Here is a 20,749-nt window from a genome sequence, read left to right as displayed (position 1 = left end):
TATGCTTTGGGCAATGTTCTGCTGGAAAACCTTGGTTCCTGGCATTCATGTGAATGTTACTTTGATATGTACCACCTAACTAGAGATTGTTGAAGGCCACTTATACCCTTCCATGGCAATGTTTTTCCCTGATGGCAGTGGCCTCTTTCAGGAGGTAAATGCACACTGCAAAAAATGGAATGGTTTGAGGAACATGACAAAGAGTAGAAGATGTTGTCTTGGCCTCCAAATTCTCCAGATATCAATCCAATTGAGCATCTGTGGAATGTGCTGGAACAACAAATCTGATCCATGGAGGTCCTACCTCACAGCTTGCAGGACTTAAAGGATCTGCTGCTAATGTCTTGAGGCCAGATATCACAGGACACAAGTCCTTGCCTCGACACATCAAAGCTGTTTTGGCACCATGAAACAGCCTACACAATATTAGGCAGGTGGTTTTAATGGTGTGGCTGATCAGTGTATATGCTGCCCTTTCCTGTCACAAAACTATCCCTGTTCCGAGCTAAACTTCAAGAACTATCTCTTACTATTTGAATATACAGTAGATTTGAGTATAATTCCAATTTCATTGCAGACTTTAGTGAATATTAAACCTTCTGCCTTAACGTGCCAATAAACTTAAATGTATCCATCTTCCAGTGAATGCAGCTCTTAGAACTTATTAAGAGTGAGCAAACTGAACAAATGCATTTCAGCAAAAACATAGAAACATAGTACAATTTATAAATAATTCTGCCTCCATTCTGCCTCAGTCTCTTCTATATGGCCACAATGACTTATAAAGCACAGTGATACTGTAACCGAGTCATCAAGCTGTCATTTCCTCAGCTCCCCTCTGTTGCTTACATTGAGGAGGTGTCTTTGAAGTATTTTGCACATGGAATTCGTGTTTGTTACTGCCCCAGGCAACTGTGCCGCAAATCTCTTCCAATCTCCAGCTGCTGATCATCCTGGAAGATTTATAATTGTTTTGCCGACATGTTGTGCCTCCTTGGATATTACTGCTCAGTCAGTTTGTCAAACAGAGAAACAGCATGTTCTCAAATTTGTTCCTGAACTAAAAACTTGATTACTGTAAATTGCATTAATTGTGGTACCACTTCCAATGCCACAAGGACATAAAAGATCAAGAATACGATATATCTCACATTCAAAGACATCTAGATGTCTCCATGGCTAAAACTTTTTTTTTTTCTGAAAATGTCTGGTACATTTGAAATATTAAGTATTTTTTTTATAAATATACACAGCCATTTATCTCTGTAGCAATGCATCCTAGCTAGGGAGCTGCCCCCAATCCAAAATTACTTATTTTGTATACATTAATATAAATTGTATTAGCCTTTTTTTTTTCCTTGTAGTAAAAGGTATCTGTTCAAATACAAATAGAATTTAAAAGAGATACGAGAATGCCCTTTCAAAGTGGAGAATTTAAGGAATAAATTATATCAACGGCAAGTAAAATTAAGAAATACATGATTAAATTTTGCTCTAAAGTGGGTGATCAAGGGCATTTTAGTGCTTCATGGGTTAATTATAGATACGGTTGCAGATTAGAGTCTAGATGTGAACTATTAATCCATTTATCTTTGAGCCAAACTAGTGATGACTCACAGTTTCTAATTTCTCGGTTTCATTTTATTCTCAGACTGTAATTGTGGTGTGTCATGTGACAGACGATTCTTGTGAAGGTGCCAGTAAGGTGTGTATAGTGCGGGGAGGGTGGAAGGCTGTTCAGGAGAAGTGTCGCAGATGGAAGGTTATAATGATCAGAATTCTAAGGACAAAATTCAAATGTCCCCGCTGCCAACCTAATGTGAGAAGATCAGACCTTTATTCGGTTTTAGAAGTGTCTATAAGAGTTAGAGTGATTTCACTCTATGTGATAATGGCCAGTATGGACTGCATTTATTTTTTTAAAGGAAAGTTTTACTATCACATGAGATATGATAGAAAGTAAAACTAATCCTGCAGGTATGGCATAGGTTTTTTGAGATGGAGTTGTAGTTGTTGATTCTTTTTGCTTTGATCTATCCCAGCAGTATTTTATCTTCTGACCATCCCAAATCCAGATCATGACAGTTATTTTTGATTACAGTATTAACCTGAGTTAAAGGGACAGTATAGGCACTCAGACCACTTTAGTTCATTGAAGTGGTCTGGATGCATAGTCCCAGGTCCCTTAGCCCTGTAAAGTTAATTATTACAGTGTTTAATAAACTGCAACAATTACGTCTGAGGTCTAAATCCTCCTCTAGTGGCTGCTTACCTGGAGGGATTTCAAGGTCGTTAGGTGACTTTTGGTCGCCTAACTGACGTGCTGGGCGTCCTTTCCGCTATGCATGAGGACTTCCACCGTAATGTAAAACATCATAGGAAAGCATTATACATGCGAGCCTAAAGACGGATCTCCAACCAAAGGGATATCGGTGTTGGACTCAGGTAAGTGACAAAAGGGTTTTTTAACCCTTTCTGCACCACGGAAACGGGGGGACTGTGACGGAGGGGGGGGCACTATAGGGAGCTATAGTGCCAGGAAAACAAATTTATTTTCGTTGTGCTATCGTTTCCCTTTAAATGCACAGAATTACAGTGATTTAGAGTCTTTGACAGTATGCGTTAGATCACAAATTTACAAGCATCAACATTATTTCCACCTATGATCAGGCTTGTTCGAAGCGATTTATATCTCTGCAAATTTCAACCAGAAATATAATTTCTCACACTTTTCTTTCATATTAATGGCACAGGAAGGAAGAATTAAAGCTAATTTATAGACATAAATTGATATTCTTTTTTATTTTATTTTTTTGTTTGATGAGCAGTGAATTGCATTGGTGTTTGACCAGAATAGGGCAAATGTGATAGGGGTCTTGCAGAATTCCTTGGCTGAGGGCATTTGCTCCAAAATTATAATTTACAGGCAAGAAGAAAAGAAGAATTTGTATTTATGAGTTTTTTATTCATAGGAGAACCAATCAATACACAGACTGTGCATGCTACAAGCAAACATTGCACAGTTTACAGACAGCACACCATTTATATCAATGTACAAATGACAAACAAAACAAAATATCGATACAAATCGTGTAGAGAATTGTGTAGACAAAACACAGTATTCACTGATGCAGCATTAACAAAATAGAGCTGGAATATAGTTGAGTCAGTAATTATGAATTAGCTGAAAGAAAAGTCTTTATTCCAGAGTTTAAACACAAGTTATTAAGGATTTTTTTTTTTTTTAACAGAACCAGTCCACAACATGACTAATAATCACAACTTATGTGTGAGAGTCACTTCAGGATAGCTTACAATAAAATGTATACCTAAAAGATTGAGTGCAGTGACGGTCAACAATAGTAAGGCCATATTTAGGAAACTCAGTGAAGGGTCAATGATGCTAAAGCTGTATTTAAGAGAGCAATTGCAGTTAATCATGTTAAAATCAAGCACCATAATGACTACAAACTGTTACCAAGCAGTTTGACAACTTATGCTGATTTGGGAAGGGAATGGACTATATTTAAAAAAGCTCAACGCAGGAAGCCTTGTAGTTAGACTGTGGTTCAGTTAGCCAAAGATACCAAGAATTAAAACAACCATTGCGCCTTGCGCTGGTTTGGGTGCGAAAAGGGTCCCAAGTACCTGTAAACATTGCTTAAAGCTGCAGTAATTTACAAAAATCATGGCTGCACTAAAACCACCCCCTCAAATAAAATACAGGACTTCCTCGTGTCAGTACACTGCGTGGGAAAGTGTACACCTCACAACTCCCTGTCTCCTTTGAGAAATTCTTTCATAAAGGTCTAATCTAAGATTATTTCAAACATCAAAAGCACTGCTGCTTTAGTGGTTAATATGCCAGGAGTACCCTTAGCGATGGTTTGCCCCATTACCTGGGTGACCACCAGACTCAAGTGCTCCCTGGCTATCCAGTGACGTGCTTCTGACTTCTGCAGAGCCATAGATATCGGAAGGCGTGTCCTTTACCATTCATTTCAAAGTAATGGTGCGCACAGGGATGTACCTTCAGCGAGGCAAACAAGGCAGATTTGCCTTGGGCGGCACTTTGGGGGGGGTGGGCGGCAGAAAAAGCCATCCCCAAACGCCCAGGCAGATCCCTTGTTTGCCTCGTGTCCTGGGGGGCTCAAGAGCTGGCCGGCTGACTACTTTTGAGCCCCCCCGGGCAGTGGGGGAGCATGCTCACCTGAGCTCTTCCTGCTCAGCTCCCTCGCGCGCTGCTTAATGAAGCTGGGAGCCGGAATATGACGTCACTCTGGCTCCCGGCGTCACTAAGCGGCACGCGAGGGAGCTGAGCAGGAAGACTAAAGTTCCCTCGCCACCTACTCTGCCTGTCCGCCCCCTGCCTGCCCGACCAGCAGCCCCACTGGACCACAGGTAAGCAATCCACTCCAGCTCTCCCAGGGAGGCTGGTGGATTTAAAATAAAAAGTAAAAAATAATCATTTTGTGAGTGTTGGTGGAAATGTGTGTGTGTGTGTGAATATATGAGTGAATGTGTGTATGTGTCTAAGTGTGTGTGTGCGTGTGTCTGTAAGTTTATGTATGCGTGTGTGTCTGTAAGTGTGTATGTGTGTGTGTCTGTGAGTGAGTGAGTGAATGTGTGTGTGTCTGTAACTGCGTGTCTGTCAATGAGTGTGTGCATCTATCAGTGAGTGCGTGCGTCTGTCAGAGTGTGTGTCTGTCAGTGATTGTGTGTGTGTCGGTCAGTGAGAGTGTGCATCTGTCAGTGAGTGTGAGTCTGTCACTGTGTGTCCAAGTAATAGTGTTTATCTGTCTATCAGTGTGTCAAATCAGTGAGTGTGTGTGTATGTCATTGTTTGTCAGTGTATATGAGAGTGTGTGTCTGTCAATGAGTGTATGCATCTGTCAGTGAGTGTGTGCATCTGTCAGTGAGTGTGTGCATCTGTCAGTGAGTGTGTGCATCTGTCAGTCAAAGTGCAGCCTTGACAGGAAAGGGTGGGGAAAATTTAAATTAAGTGGGGTTGCCCGAGCACCGTCCTGCCTAGGGCAGCACAGATCCTAAATACACCACTGGGTGCGCAATATAAAAAAAAAAACACCCTTTGTGAATATATCTTATAATCAATAAACCTCTGAAAGTGATACTACACAACTCACAAACCTAGGTGTATTCTAGGTGTATTAACAAGTAATAATTAGTGACGTTATGAAACATTCAACCAAACAGTGTGACATATGCATATACTTGCAAACTTGTACAGTCACAACTCTGGTATCTACAAGGGAGACAAAAAATAGAAGGAACTTCTAGTGAAATAGAGTCACAAACATAAAATAAAAGAATAATCTGTAGGAATCTAACTCACACGTTGAGAGTGGTAAGAGCCCCACTCATAGCTATATCACTAAGGAAGAATCAGTCCCTAGAGTGCGTGGGATCCAATGGATGCACTGACGACCAGGATAGCAGGTAAGTAAATGCTTTATTCCAACAATAAGTAAAAACACATGCAGCAATTGGTACACTCCACCGGCCTTGGGGAAGAGTAAAGTCCTGTATGCGGTGTGTAAACCGTACTTGTCTCGCAAATATGACTGGTCTCATCGATGTAGACAGTAAGAGAGCACTTCCGCATTCTTAGCCTGTGACGCGTTTCGCCCCTCCCTTGGGGCTTTCTCAAACGTGCAATGAATCCTCCCATGCTCGTTCATCATTTATATGGAAAGGTTTTCGCCATGATCCAATCGTCGGTTCTTCATGAATATATATATGAAACAGATATATTGTCCCGAAAGCTCTTATATTAAAAAAATAATTTGATCCTCTAGTATTAAATACATCTTATCATTACAAAGAACAGAGTATGCAAATATTTAAAGAGACCTAGAAAGACGAAATGATTCAGAAATGGGACAGTCATATGGTAAATTGACACATTATCCATAAATGTTTCTCTCATAAGTTAAAAATTGTAAAAATCATGTCTTCACAGTTAAAAAATATAAACACCAACATAATACATCAAATAAAACTACTTAGAATTAAACTACACAGCACAAAAAAAGTGAAAAACACCAAAATGTAGAAAAGGGGTAGATCATCTAAACGAAAACCTCATAAAAATGAAAAATACAAAACAATAAAAATATAAAATTAGGTAGTATAAGGCTAAAAAAAAACACACAAGGTTAATACATCAGGCAATATTAATTCTAGGACGTAAAAAAAATGGAAAAATAATACATATAAAAATTGAAAATGATAAAAATGGTGATCGTACGGGGAATGTATATCATAGTATATATAACTTTGGGAAATTAATCAACAATAGTAAAACAATTGTAAAAAAAAAATATATATAGTTATAAAAATAATTTTTTTTTATTCAAAGTCCTTAATAAGACCAGACGGAGCTAATGTCTCCAGTTGGAAGATCCATTTCATTTCCTCCTGTCCGATCTTACAAATAAATTCTTTCCCTCTCCAGTCCCTAGACACCCGTTTGATCCCTAAAAATGCTAACCTACTTGCTCTTCCATTTTCCTACAAAAGAGAGGAACGGCAATGGGCAGTACTTATGCACACAGTTATGCAAATCTTTTTACGGCCCATTGGAAAAATTAATTCATCTATGGGCAGCATGACTGAAGTGCTTGTCTACCGTCGTTACATAGATGATACGATTTTTATCTGGGAAAGGTCCAAGGATGATTTTAGAGATTTTTTACTTTTTCTTAATAATAACCTATGGGGAATTCACCACACCAGTAATATTAGTACTTCATCAATTGATTTTTTAGACCTTAAAATTTATGTTGACAAAGTAGTCCTTAAAACACAAGCCTTCTTTAAAAAAAGTGGATGTGAATGGGTATGTTTCATACAACAGCGGACATTACTCCCCATGGCTAAATAACATCCCAAAAGGTCAATCGATGAGGCTAAAACGCAATTGCACAGAGGAGAGAATATTTTAGCAACAAGCACAGGACCTTTTAAATAAGTTAAAAGAAAAAAGCTATCCAGAAGATATTTGAGATAAAGCCCTTAATGATGTGAAGGCAATCAAACAATCAGAATTAATTCAAAAGGACGTAATAAAGAAGAAAAATCATGAGAATTTTAATGTGGTTTTAGTATTTGATTTTTATAATCAAAAAAAAACATTAACAAATTCTTGCCGATATTAAAAATGGATAGAGACCTAGGGGAATTACTACCATCCAGACCTAAAATTACATATCGAGGGGCTCCGAATTTGAGGAACACTTTGATTCACAGTTACCTGAAAGAGAAAAATAAAGAACCGTCGGGGAATTTTCTGGGGCACCTCATTGGCTTTTCTAGATGCAAGATTTATTACGCATGTAAGAATACACAGCATGCACAAAAGAGTGGGAATCTTAAGTTTAAATCAGAAAGGACATAGAAAGACTATTCCATTAGGGAACACTTTCGATTTTGAGTGGAGACAAGACTCTCTTACTTACTTGGGGGTCAAGGTGACAACAAATACCCACAAACTGTTCAAAGCTAAATACCTTAAAGTGATGCTGAGAGCATCAATAGTCCGCTCTCAGCCAGTGAATGCAATTCTGTGTACGTACAGATTCCAGGTACCATGACCACTTCAAATCACTAACGTGGTAATGGTGCCTGGAGTAACCCATTAAGGGCTCTGTGCTGTGGGTGCATTTATAGTTTCAGTTACGGAAACTATATAAATGAAGTATATGATAAGCTGACAGAAGCTCAAGCAGTGTGACATCCATACTTTTTTATGATTAAGACACCTGCCAGTGATGAACAGCAAATCCTATAAACCTCTCTTTGACATAGGGATGTATGAAATGGGGATGAGAGGGAGTAGGGTGATACCAATAGGATATTGCATGTGCAGTGGCTTGGAAAAGGGCAGCCACTCATTCATTCCCATGTGCGGAGTACTGCAGAAATGCTTTCACTTGGAACCTATTTTTTGGGGTAGGTGGACAAACTTGGGGCTGGGGCAGAGGTCCAAACTTTGGACTGGGGCAGGGGTCCAATCTTGGGATGGATGCACTGCATCCAGGATGCTGAGAAAAATATTTTATAAATGGAAGATTACTTCTCTATTATGTACATTATAATCTCTGTAGAAAGCAACTCCAAGAGGCAGAGCAACAAAGATAGGTCTCACTGCCCCTGACACCCTTACCTACGTAAGACAGGGGTGACGAAATTTACCATTAGCTTTACTTGGATCCTGATACTAAATTGCCAGGGCAAGGATTTAATCTGATTGGCTGAGTGTATAATATGGTTTCTGAAGTATTTAGACTGTCTTTGTCTCCTTGCAGGAAGGAGATTCACTTGGGGCAATGGAGAAAGTGTGCCGGCAGTTGACATACCACCTCAGCCCTCACTCACAGTGGAGACGTCAAGGTCTTATGAAGAGAAAGCCTCAGGCTTGGTAAGTCATCATTTGGGTAATTGAGCAGCTTTACATGGCTCATAGACCTACAGTTTATGTGGGAGCTTGAATGTGTTTGCCTTGGACGTGTATATTCCCTTTCCTTGAATACTTGCACTTGCCGCACACATTATGGTTTGAAAGCCCAGGACATTTAAGTGACCCATTTCTCGAAATTAGCCCTGTTCAGAATTAGCATTTTCCTTACAGCAATGTCTCTCAGAGCAGTGCTCGCTCTCTTGGCTGCATCAAGCTGCGGCCTACACAATAGATGTTCTCTTTTTATCTTAACATTTTTATTTAAACCTGTCCTAATTACAAAACACAATCCTATCTTTCACGTTGATTTTTCATCCACAGATATACGAATGACTAATTTGTTTACATGTTAGCACTGTTATAGAACATATATTTTGTCCTACACCACAAGTTGAAATATGTAACGAATACTTAAATCAAGTTTACTGTAAATGTGCCTCCTGCTCGTTGTATTTCGTTGGGGGTTGCTAGATCACAAATATAAATGATTATTTATGTGACCTGATTAATAATGCTCTCGAATAGTGCTTGAAGATTCTGTCAGAAATCATGTGTAATTTATTGGCTCCCAGTGGTTAATTAAGGGGACACTCCAAACACCATAACCATTTCAACTTATTAGTTTGGCTACTAGTATGCTAGGTTGCTCTCCCTCAAATTATTTTGTCAAATTATTTTTAATTATCTAGCTGAGGTAGTGCGTTTAAGATGAGATAGGGTCCTTTTTTTGTCAGTTTAAAAAACATTTTGATAAAAACAAACAAACAAACAAGGAAATACAAAATGCTGTATCGGTTTTGTTGCTTGGACTGTCACTTTAATTCCTGTAATTAACTATCAACATTCCATTTGTATAAGATTTTCCAAATCACATTGTTTTTATGTGATATTTTGTAATTCTGCATTCTACTGAGCGGGCTTGAAAGTACTACCTTTTAATATGTGGAAACTATGTGTTTCAGGTGTGAAATAAATTACTCAGTAGGATTATCAATTAATTGATTTTACACCAATATGTGGAATGTGAATTCCACATATTGCCAGACCGCACGTTAAAGACCAGACCCACTCCCTGCAGAACTAATATATCCCTTATAAATATAGCAATGAGAAAATCCAGTTTGAGTACTATTGTACTCACAATGTTTGAATCTTTGTGACTAGAATAGCGGTAGTTTATACCATGGACTACATCATAGAAATATAAGCCTAAATCTGCAATATTAAAGAGACACACTATAGCTTAATGTAATAATTTGGGGGCAAAGAGATTGTCCCTGCAGGTTAAACAGTGTAAACACTGCTGTTTCTGAGAAAAGGCAGCGTTTACATTGCTGTCACTTGTATTGGCTTTTCTAAGAGACAGACACTAGAGGAATTTCCTGGATGCGTTCCGGCAAAGACCGAGTCAATGCAGAGAAGCTGATTGGCGCAATGCCGTACATGAGCACTAGCCTCCTAATGCTCACCTATTGGCAGCATTGGATTGGCTGAGATAATCAGTATTGATGATCCCAGCCAGCGGAAAATGGGTGGCTATGGTGAAAACAGCGTGCTGGAGGAAACAAAGTGAGTACAATTCTTTATTTTGCTTAAAGGGACACTCCAGGCACCCAGACCACTTCTGCCCATTGGAGTGGTCTGGGTGCCAACTCCCACTACCCTTAACCCTGCAAGTGTAATTATTGCAGTTTTTTTTAAACTGCAATAATTACCTTGCAGGGTTAACCAGGCACTTCCTGGTTTCTAGCACAGGAAACCTGTGCTACAACGCCGCTGGACATCCTCACGCTGTGTGAGGACCTCCAGCGTCGCTTATTTCACCATAGGAAAGCATTGAAATGCATTGAAATGCGCATTAGATCTCCCTGGCCGGTGGGCGGGATCAATCTCGCCCACCGGCCGACGCAATCAGAGGGAGGAGCGGCGCGGAGGAAGAAGATTGGGGGGTGGGAGGGAGAGGGGACCTGCAGTGCCAGGAAAACTGATTGTTTTTGTTAATTAAGGGGAACCAGATATCTAAACAGTTAGTGTAACACTCTAGCTTTAGCAATATATGTTTTTATTCCTAACTCTGGAGTGTTCTTTTAAATTAATAGCATTGCAATACATTTGCTACCATTTTCATTACAACACTGTGTAGAGCTATGTATTTATTTATTTATTTTTTAATTCTTTATTTTTGTAGTGCTAGGTAGGTACAAGATCAGTTAGTTCACAGTGACAGGAGAATGCGTTTACAAGATAATAGTCTGTTCATTATAGATCGGTTCCACATGTCATTTTAACAGCACTGTATTTTTTTATATTAAAACAAGTTAACTTACATTTAACAAAAACCTGGGGCTTAGAATGAGACTTGTATTACTGATAATCTAGATCAGGTTTGGGATGTATGTTATGCATGTTTAGGGTGTATGCATGATTGTTCAGTGTGGAACCTTAGTTATTCAGGTGGGAGAGTGTTAGACTAGCGAAGTGTGGTGTCCGTTGATTTACCAAGGCTTGTGCCGTGAGGTAGCTCGGGAGTGCTGTTCCTGACATTTGTGCCTGGCGTTACCCCTCTGAATAATATGAGATGAGATGTGCCCCTAACCGAGGGGGCCACGGCGGGGGAGGGATGGTAGGTAAGTAAAGTGGCTTGCCAGCGTTAAAGTAGGATGTGGTCTCTGGGCCCTTATGGTCCTGTGTGTGTTAGTAGGGTCTCGTCCACTCCACTGCCCTTATGTGTTGGGTTGCATAGGGCGATTTTCCAGAGGTGTGTGGGAGGTGTGTAACAGGAGAAGACTGCTAGAGCAGAACACAAACTGTAACTATGCACAACTACACATATTAATATCAGCAGTCTTATTCAGGTGTTGAGGGAGTCCATGCCTCCTGCCGCCGGCACAAAGGGCACTATGTTTGCCGGATCCCAGTTGTGTTGTGACGCCTGGGGAGTCTCGCTGGGGTGAGGTGCCAAAAGTCCCATTGTGGTGAGGAGTCTTGATGCTTCCAATGCAGAGTTAATTTTTTGCTCAGTTCCATCATGGGTCACTAGAAGGGATCGAGGTGCTCCCCACCTGTACTTCACTCCTGCTGTACGCAGCTGAAGTGTGACGTTCTGGAGGGATCTGCGCTATTGCATAGGTCTTGATATACTGATAGCTGTGCGCCCTCAAAGGTGAATGGCGTCTTGCCCCGCATTGCAGCCATGAGGAGCCCCTTGTCTTGGGAGGATTTGCAACGTATGATGACGTCCCGTGGGGTAGCCGTGGCCGGCGCTGTTGGATCAGGGAGTCGGTATAGTCCATCCATAGTGAACCTTTTAGCTGCCTGTGGGGGTAGCACTGTTGCCACCAGCCGCCGTAGAAAGTGGGGCAATTCGTCCGCCATGACCACTGCTGGGATGCCACGGATTTTTATATTGTTGCGTCTCTGACGATCTTCAAGGGCAGACAGCTGTGAGGTAAATATAAGCTGGGTAAATTATACCTTGAGGAGTGTTTCCTTCATGATAGTAACCTCTGCTCTAATATCTGACACTTCCTCCTCCGCGGCCCTCAAGCGGACTGTCACCTGCTGTACATCCGTCTTGATCACTGCTATGTCCGCATCCCACAGTTTTTGTATGTCCAGGAGCAATGTTTGGAGGTCTTGCTTGGTGGCAAGTGTTCCCACCAAGGAGTCAAGGTTGGTGGTTGCTGCAGAGCCTTGGGGTTGGTGAGAAGAGCATTCTCTGCGTTTAGGTGGCTCTGGAGGGGCCGACAAGACATCACCGTCCTCGGCCGCCATCTTGGGTGCGGCTGCTTTTGTAGCATGGTGCTGATGTCTCTGGAGTCGGGCCCTGTACCGGGTGAGGCTTTTTGGTTTCTGCGCCTCTTAGTGGGTGTACCGTTTGTGGTTTCAGGTAGGTACTGGGTTGGGGCAGTTGTCGCACTATCAAGCGGTGCTCCGCCGAGTAGTGAGTCCCAGCCGGAGAAGGGCGTTGCTCTGTAGGCCCCAGACCTGCGTTTCTGTTTTGCCGGCTTCTGGGCGTGAAAGAAAGGCATGTATGCACTCCACTGCTTGTGCTATATCGCTTGCGGGGTGTGTTGCTCTCGAATGATGCCGGTATCTATCAGGATTGATTAGATTAGCTTTGGGCTATCGGGAGCTGATAGAGATGGCGTCCGATCAGGCTTGCTGGCAAGCTCCGCCCCCCGAGCTATTTATTTTTAAATAGTGTCACCATATAATATTTTTACTTGTGTTCTTTAAGCATGTGCTTCCAATGCATGACTCTTAAAAAAACTAAATATCATTTTATATAAAGAACTAGTAGCATACGAGAAAGAAGGCTTAGGCCTGATGTAATCGTGGTTACTGTTGATTAAACATAGTATAGATTTTTAGTAATGCAATTAACATTTGTGTGACTGTTCATCTTTATTATGTGCTAAAGTTAATGTTAAGATTAAAATACCCATGTGTGCGCAAGTGGCATCATCAGCCGTCGGTTTTATAAAAAAACTGAACTTTGTGTGCGCTGTTAAGATTGCAGCTTTGCAGTTGATTGTTCGTTTTAATTCCATTTCTAATTCCATTGCTTCCACTCTTTTCAAAAACTAAAAATAAAGCATAAAGAGGACTTTAGTTTCAGTCATTTAATAGTAAAAGCCCTTCTTCACAAAATATGTGCACACTCGCGATGAAAGAATGCATAATTAAATGTATGCACGTTATCTTTGGGGGTATTTGGGTAGTGATGTGAACCTTTAAGACATAGATTTTGTAAAATTCTTTAGAGCAATGTCTTTAAAAATATTTCTAGTAGATATACCCACAATGAAAACATGTGTGCATTTAAATATACACTTTTATTCGAAGTATATCTCCAATAGCTTGCAAACACTGCAGATCTCCTGTTCATAGCGTTGGCAGACCTCCTCTTTTTCTTTAGCCCAGACTTTCTGTTACTGTCCAATCACAGACTTTTCAGTGCAGTTCAATGAAAAGTATTTACAAGGCAGGTGTTCTTGGCCATTGCTGGCTCTTGAGTTTAGCTCCACTGAGCTAACCAAACCAGGAAGTAACAAGAGCGTTTGTCTGATTGACAGTCAGGGGGTGTAACGACTACTTTACAAAAATGCCAATTTATACTGAAATCTGCGCTTTTTGTAAATTATAAAAAATAGGACACACTCTTCACACATAAAGTGTTTTAGTTGTTTTGGAGTGTCTGGCGTGTCCCTTTAACTTTTTGTCATTAAGGTCTTCAGTGCAGATTTTATTTGAGGCAGAAAAACATCTTGCCATTCCGTGTTCCTCTTGTCTGTACTTGATGACACTTGTGATATGATCTACCCTGTAATGCTTGCAGTATGATCAAGTGCTAAATGGAAACTATGCACACTCAGTGCCAGGTACACTGTCCAGAGACACTATCAGTCATTCCTACCTACTGTTCTAAAGGATAATCCCTTATTATGAAAGAAATTGAAGGCATAGTTTTTGTTACAGAATATTTTTTTTTCATTAGTTGAACGATGCTATAGAGTTAAGCAATGCTATATACTAAACTATTATTATTATTATTATTTATATAGCGCCAACAAATTCCACAGCGCTGTACAATGGGTGGACTAACAAACATGTAATTGTAACTAGACGAGTTGGACGCACAGGAACAGAGGAATTGAGGGCTCTGCTTAATGAGCTTACATGCTAGAGGGAGTGGGGTAAAGTTACACAAAAGGTAAGGGTAGAGTAGAAAAGTAGGATAATAGAAAAGTATTCACTGAGGGCTTAGTGTTTTTTTTTTTTTAAATGACAGTTGAAGGAGAGGAATCAGGATGTGGGGAGGGAATGATGTTAACAGTTTATTTGATATGCTTTCCTGAAGAAGTGAGTTTCCAATGATTTTTTGAAGGAGTGGAGACTGGGTGGGAGTATAACGGAGAAGAGAATCGTTTGGAAATCATCAGGCAGATGCATATGTCATGTTCAAAAATCTGGTGTTTATGATCAATAATTCACAGACACAAATCCAATACAAGTTATAATATTCTATAGAATTCATGTATGTATTAAACTCCAAATTTCTTCAAAGGAATGGATGAAAAGAACCATACATAGTGAAGTATGTTAAAAAAATGGATTTATTAGATCACACTTACAGACAGATAGATGTAAACAGGCATATCTCCACTTTGAAGACATTCCTATTACAAGGATCTACTATCAAGTCCACATTATATGTTACCCCAGGGGGGTGAGAGGCCTGATTTCGACTTCTGTTTGTGAGTTTGCTACTAGCACCTCATTTCCCACATTCATTATACTGTGTTACGCTATGATATGTATTTTCTATTATTCTAGATTCACTATTACTCTTGCATAGAATTTTTCAGCCTTGGATCCTATTTCCCAGGTTGTATTTGAATTTTTGTACGCTCATTTGCAAAAGTAGACAGCCCAAGGTATTGCAGATGGGGTATGTCCAGTCTTTTTTAGTAGCCACTTAGTCACAAACACTGGACAAAATTGGCGTTCAAAATAGTTTTTTTGCATTTTTCACACACAAACAAATATTAACGCTAGGGGGCGGGGCCGGGACCTGAAGCTGAGCGGACACCATTATTGCGGGCTCCTACCTTGAAACTCTCAATCCGCGAATATCCTGGAAAATACCCGCCATCCGAACCTCAGCACATCGGAACCGTGATCAGGTCCATACAGCGAACGCAAGCCTAGGGCCTACCACGCACCGAGCATCCACGGCCTTGAGCAATTTCTTGGCGCCTACACACAAGGTGACTCAGACCCGGACAGCGACTTTTACCCATACCCGCAGGAGGCCCCCGAACTCATGGGGAAGCGCAGCCAGAAAACCCTCACGGGCCCCTCCGCTACGCAAGACATAGGTACCTTACTACAAAGGCAGGCGCAGCCCAGGCCCACCGCCAGTGTCCAGACGCCGTCCCACTCACCGGCTCACACCTTGACCCAAACGGACCAGGCTCCAATAACGCCGGTACCAAACACAACTCTGGGAGACTCTACTTTTGCCACCAAGCAAGACCTCCAGAATTGGATACAGGACATACAAAAAACTCTGGCCGCAGACGTGGGGCGCCTAAAAACAGACATGCACAATGTCACAGAACGCGTCCAAACAACGGAACTTGACATCTCAGATCTCCAAACCGATATGGCAGACATGAAAAACGCCATGCTTCACCTACAAGCCGCGCAGCAGAATCTAACGCTGCAGCTGTCCACACAGGAAGACCGGGCCAGGCGAAACCATGTAAAAATCCGTGGCATACCCGCTACTATTCAGGCTGAAGACCTGCCGCACTACGTCCGCAGACTCTTAGCTACCATCCTGCCACCAGTAGTATGCCGGAAAATGGAGATGGACAGTCTATACAGACTCCCGGCGAACCCCAGGTCGTCTACTACACCCGCTAGAGATGTCATACTTAGATTCGCCTCCTCACGCGACAAAACCCAACTCCTGGCTGCAACCAGAGGTAAAACACCCCTTCAGTTTGAATCGGCCCAATTGTCGTTCTATCAGGATTTAACCCGGGCCACTTTACAATGGCGCAGGACACTGTCACGACTCACCAGCCACCTACGTACTCTAGGGGTGTTCTATCGATGGGGCCCACAAAGATCTCTACTGGTTCCACATAATGACACTACCCACAAGATAACATCAGAGGCGGAGGCACCCGCGCTTCTTACGAAACTTGGGCTGCCAGACATACCAGCCGACCTACCTCAAGAACCCCAGCACGGAATGGGAGACCCAGCCACCAGCTTGCCGCTCATCCCACGAGAAAGGCCGACGCCGAGCCCGCAACCCTGTCAACAGTAAATGGCATGCCTACAGAGGCCAACTCCACTGGGCCGAAGAGGCTCCCATCCACAGATAACGTACTTACTCACATATCAGCACACTGTTTCTGCAAGAGTTATGGACCTTGGGACTGACTGTTCTAAGTATTGTACTGTTTTTTTTGTATTGGTGACACCTGCAGTCGCAGCTTTGACAGGTACAGGGGGGAAGTTGCCACGGCCCGGGACAGCCAACAGAGCCGGCTTACTGACACCCTATATCCCCCCCCCCAAAAAAAAGCACGAGATAACAGCATACCCTTCTTGCCCACACACACCGCGAGACCGTACCTAGATACATAGGGAACACACGAAGCCGCACATAACTACCTGAAGCAGACTCAACATGACTACTAATCTCTTGGTCCCAACATAATACAGCTTCGAGATCCCTAGCTCCCTACCATGCCCTTACCAAGGTGACCGTCCCTCACTCACCGACGATTTCACGATGGTAGAAGGTCCCACTAGCTCACCTTTACTTCATGTTGTAAATATACGACTCCGGAACCGAGACGTTCCACCAAACGTGTATACTTTATATTACCTGCCAGTGCCTACGACAACTTAGCCTTATTTTCGTTTCTTGTACTCCTTAGCTAGCACTACTCAACATTTACCTACTAAGCATGATATATATCCTGCTTTAATGTTAAAGATATGATGTATCATCGCCACGCGATGCTTGACTAATGTATTACTTCTGCCATATATGTGTACCGCACCATACGTTTAGGCGGCTATTTGAGCTGAACATGGACAGTGCTTAATATAGGCAATTGCTTGCTTCTACATTCTTTCATCAGTAGACTCTGAACAAGTTATGCATTATAGGTTTGTGTTTGCATGTTTCTATTTTTAACTCTGTTTAAAACTGAATGTGCGGTTATTCCCTTATCTCACTATGTCTCACTTCTCACATAAAAATTGTATGTGCTAATGCTGTTGAATGCTCACACACCGGCTGGTGTGGCAGGTGAACTGTTGGTTCATACTCTGCTTACATGCAAGCAAAAATAGAACACTTAAAAGCTAGCTAGAGCCAGTTAAGCCCTATATATTACAGCTCAAATGTGGACCATAACGATGTATAGGCTAGACAGCACTTGCGCAGTGAGGCATGCCCTCACAGTAAATCTTCTTACTAACCCAACTAGCTAGCCCCATTAGTGCTGAAATTTCTCTACCCACTCATGTATATACTTGTTATACGTCTAAGTTACTTAGTTACTCATAATTTTTGGTCGCTCCACTTAGTCCAACATATTTTTTTTTCCTTTCTTTGTATTCTTTTTTGCAGCATTTATTGCGCACCCTCTCATGCCATTTGAGGTTGTTTAACGGTGCAATTGCTAGACAGGTTAGCGCAGGCCTCCCACCAGTCTGAGCTACGCAAACAGTTTAAGTGCAACCAAGCAAAAGGTTTATACAGTACAGCTCAGAGCAAACAGGGTTTTCACTAGCCTCACCGAGACACAATCTGCTACACTGTTGACGAGAACTACTAAACTACTACTACGTGGTTAAGTGTAATCAAACGTAATATTTATAATGTACAGCGTAGAGCAAACGTGATATCTATATGCTCTATTGCACTATAACCTGCTGCAATGTTAACGAGAGCTACTAAACTAGTATTCACTCCAAAGCGGAGTCTTAACTAATTTGATGGTCATGTTATGGTTATTTTACAAAAATGTGCCTATTAACTATTTGCTCCTACTGTTATGATTGAAAAACGCTTGAGGATTGCTGTTGGGGCACCATGAGCCTGTCTGTATTTATCACAATGCACAATAAAAATAAAGAATTACAAAAAAAAAAAATAAAAAAAAATATTAACGCTAGCTATAACTAGGGATTACTAGGGATTATATAGTGTTAGGAATACAAATCTGCTACCTTGCGTTTGATCGACAGCCTTTAGTGACAGTCTTAGTCCTGCAAAGCAATCATTGCAGTTTCTCAAAAACCAAAATGATTTACAGTGCAGTACTAAGTGGGACAGGGACATTGCACCCAAACCACTTTACTGAGCTGAAGTGGTTTGGGAGATTTTGTGTATTTGAATGTTATATATTTAAAAAGTGGCCCGCAGACAAGTAGTGAAAACAGGACTTCTCCTTTACTTCAGCACATACACGTAAATATATAACACAAGAGACACTAACACTACAGGAAACAGAAGCATAAATTCACTATGCTGCCATCAGATGGAAGGTGGACTGCATAACACCCCAATGCATAACAGGTGACTTATAGGGTCTCTTTAACCATGAGCAATTCAGAGATATACAGACAGTCCTCACTTACCTACTGGGTTCTGTTCTTACGACTCGGACGTAAAACAAATTGGTTGGTAAGTGTGGATGTGCTAGAGAGCATGCACTAGAGAGCAGGTCCAGAACATAGACCAGCTCACTAACGAAAGGAATCCCTCGAATCTATGTTAGGGAAAAATTCCCCCAACATAGACGAGCTCTCTATTGGGGGAATCCCTTGACGCTAGAGAGCTGGTCGTAAGTTGAAGCAGTCGTAAAGCAGGTAAGTTGCAAAGTGAGGACTACCTGCAGTCATTATTTATTTACAACATAGTTGGCGGTGTAAGGGTTCATAAAAGAGCAGGTTGTTTTTCCATCATTAAATTTTGATTTTCAAAGCCCTTTCGGGAGTTTCAAGCATTTGCAAGTATAAATATTTCTAAGTATCTGGGTAAGAGGGAGCAATGCTGTGCTTGTTTATGTCCCTTCATAAACTGTTTAGCTAGATTCAATGAAGAATCTTTGTGTGTTTCAGTTGTACACGTCTTCCTACATAAATCAAGAAAATTCACTTATTTTCGATCTTTTGCATTTTAACTCTCCTTGGGTGCCTACATCAATCTTTTAACTTCAAGGGTTAAAGAGAAAGTCATGTTTTAATGTATGTAAAATACAGCAGTAACTATAAATATAAGTTACCGTCTGATTCCAATTAACTTTAATCTATCTCAGGTCGATAAAATGAGTTCCATTAAATTATAATAATAATAATAAAATAGTATTGTCCTTTTAATTGCATTAACCTACACAGCTTTTAGCGCCATTAGAATTCTTGATCAAAGGGAAATGCTATGTGTTAAAACGAAGTACTTTTTTTAATGCAAATGATGGATGTGCACGATAAAGAGGAGTGCATTTTATAAAACGTGCAGAAAATAATTCTGCATACTTTTGTTTTAGCCAGACACTCCCTGTGCATTTTAAGAACCTGGCTGAAAAAGAATCATCATGAGAATCTATGAATCGATGTACCTCGTTTTCCTGGTTCCACATTTGACCGAACAGCAGATTTATAAGTTCAGATCACAAACTGAAATGCCGGTAACAATTAGAATTACTTCCCTGCACTGGTGCACTAAGCTGTGTTTCTGTTTCCTAGTACGCACTGGGCTATGTAAACGCCATTTAGTTGACCTTTACAGGGAGGCAGGGGCAGGAACCGGATAGACACATTTAATGATGCATGGGCATGTTGGGCAGTTTCCCGGGGGTCCCACAAGTATACGGGCCCCATAGGCTTGCCAACTTTCCAGTATATTATTATTCAGTATGTACCTTTGCTGATTTCTGCTTGAGTTTTCCAATTACTGTAAACATTTCATAGGTATTTGTCGACAAGCGAGGGATTATTTTAAATGAACAGAGCCGACTCAGTGGCATATGGGACAAATTATACAAAACTCATTAAAATAAATCCACTGACTCCTTCACTGGTTTATTGAATCATTCATTAGTTAGGAATAGAATAACTTGGGGATCATTTCCATACCTGTCAGTAAAAAAACAACAAAACAGAAAATGATCATGTTAATGCCAACAGTATGTTGCTGCTTTTCATGCATTCAACTCATGTCTGTCTCCACCTGTTTTAAACCTAAAAAAGGGTCATATTGCTACCCATAGGTTTTTATTTGTCGCTTATTTTAGGAGATATATCCTGAACTAAACATGTAGAATTAACTTAACTCCCCACCCACGGGGAGGGGAGGGGGGAGTGAAGAAATTTAAATAGTACTGCCAAGACCCAGTAGCTAGGGGGGTCATGGAAAGGAAGTGGGAAGAAGCTCTGCCCTCTGCCACTTCTGTTTTTAAGCTCACCCTATTTGGCATTGAGAGAGAGTTTGCATAACTGCTGACCCATCTCCATCTCCCACCGTGGCCCACTTCAATAACTCAATGGACACGTTTTTAAGTGGATAAGGGCAACGGCCACAACTTTATTAACCATCACATAACATTATAAAACCTGTCAGCTGTTGGGTGAGAGCCCAACAGACAGTTCTCCATTACATTTTCTAAGAGCCCAGCACAGCCGTCACTAGCAATCAGCCCTGTGCGAACTGTCGTCTCCCCAGGTGCCATT

The 20,749-nt window shown here is 41.3% G+C and overlaps 1 protein-coding gene across 1 annotated transcript in view; it reads left to right on the top strand.

Annotated features, from left to right (window-relative positions):
* The window catches only part of LRRC75A (leucine rich repeat containing 75A), a 279,127-nt gene that overhangs the window by 182,689 nt on the left and 75,689 nt on the right, over positions 1-20,749 (top strand). Inside the window, exon 3 of the mRNA XM_063449667.1 lies at positions 8,328-8,440. Coding sequence (XP_063305737.1) covers positions 8,328-8,440 — 113 coding nt within the window. The remainder of the gene's footprint in view (positions 1-8,327; positions 8,441-20,749) is intronic.

The sequence above is a fragment of the Pelobates fuscus genome, chromosome 1, assembly GCF_036172605.1.
Source record: "Pelobates fuscus isolate aPelFus1 chromosome 1, aPelFus1.pri, whole genome shotgun sequence".
Taxonomy (NCBI): Eukaryota; Metazoa; Chordata; class Amphibia; order Anura; family Pelobatidae; genus Pelobates; species Pelobates fuscus.
The sequence above is the reverse complement of the archived record's forward strand: the minus strand, read 5'-3'. Positions and strand labels throughout refer to the sequence as shown.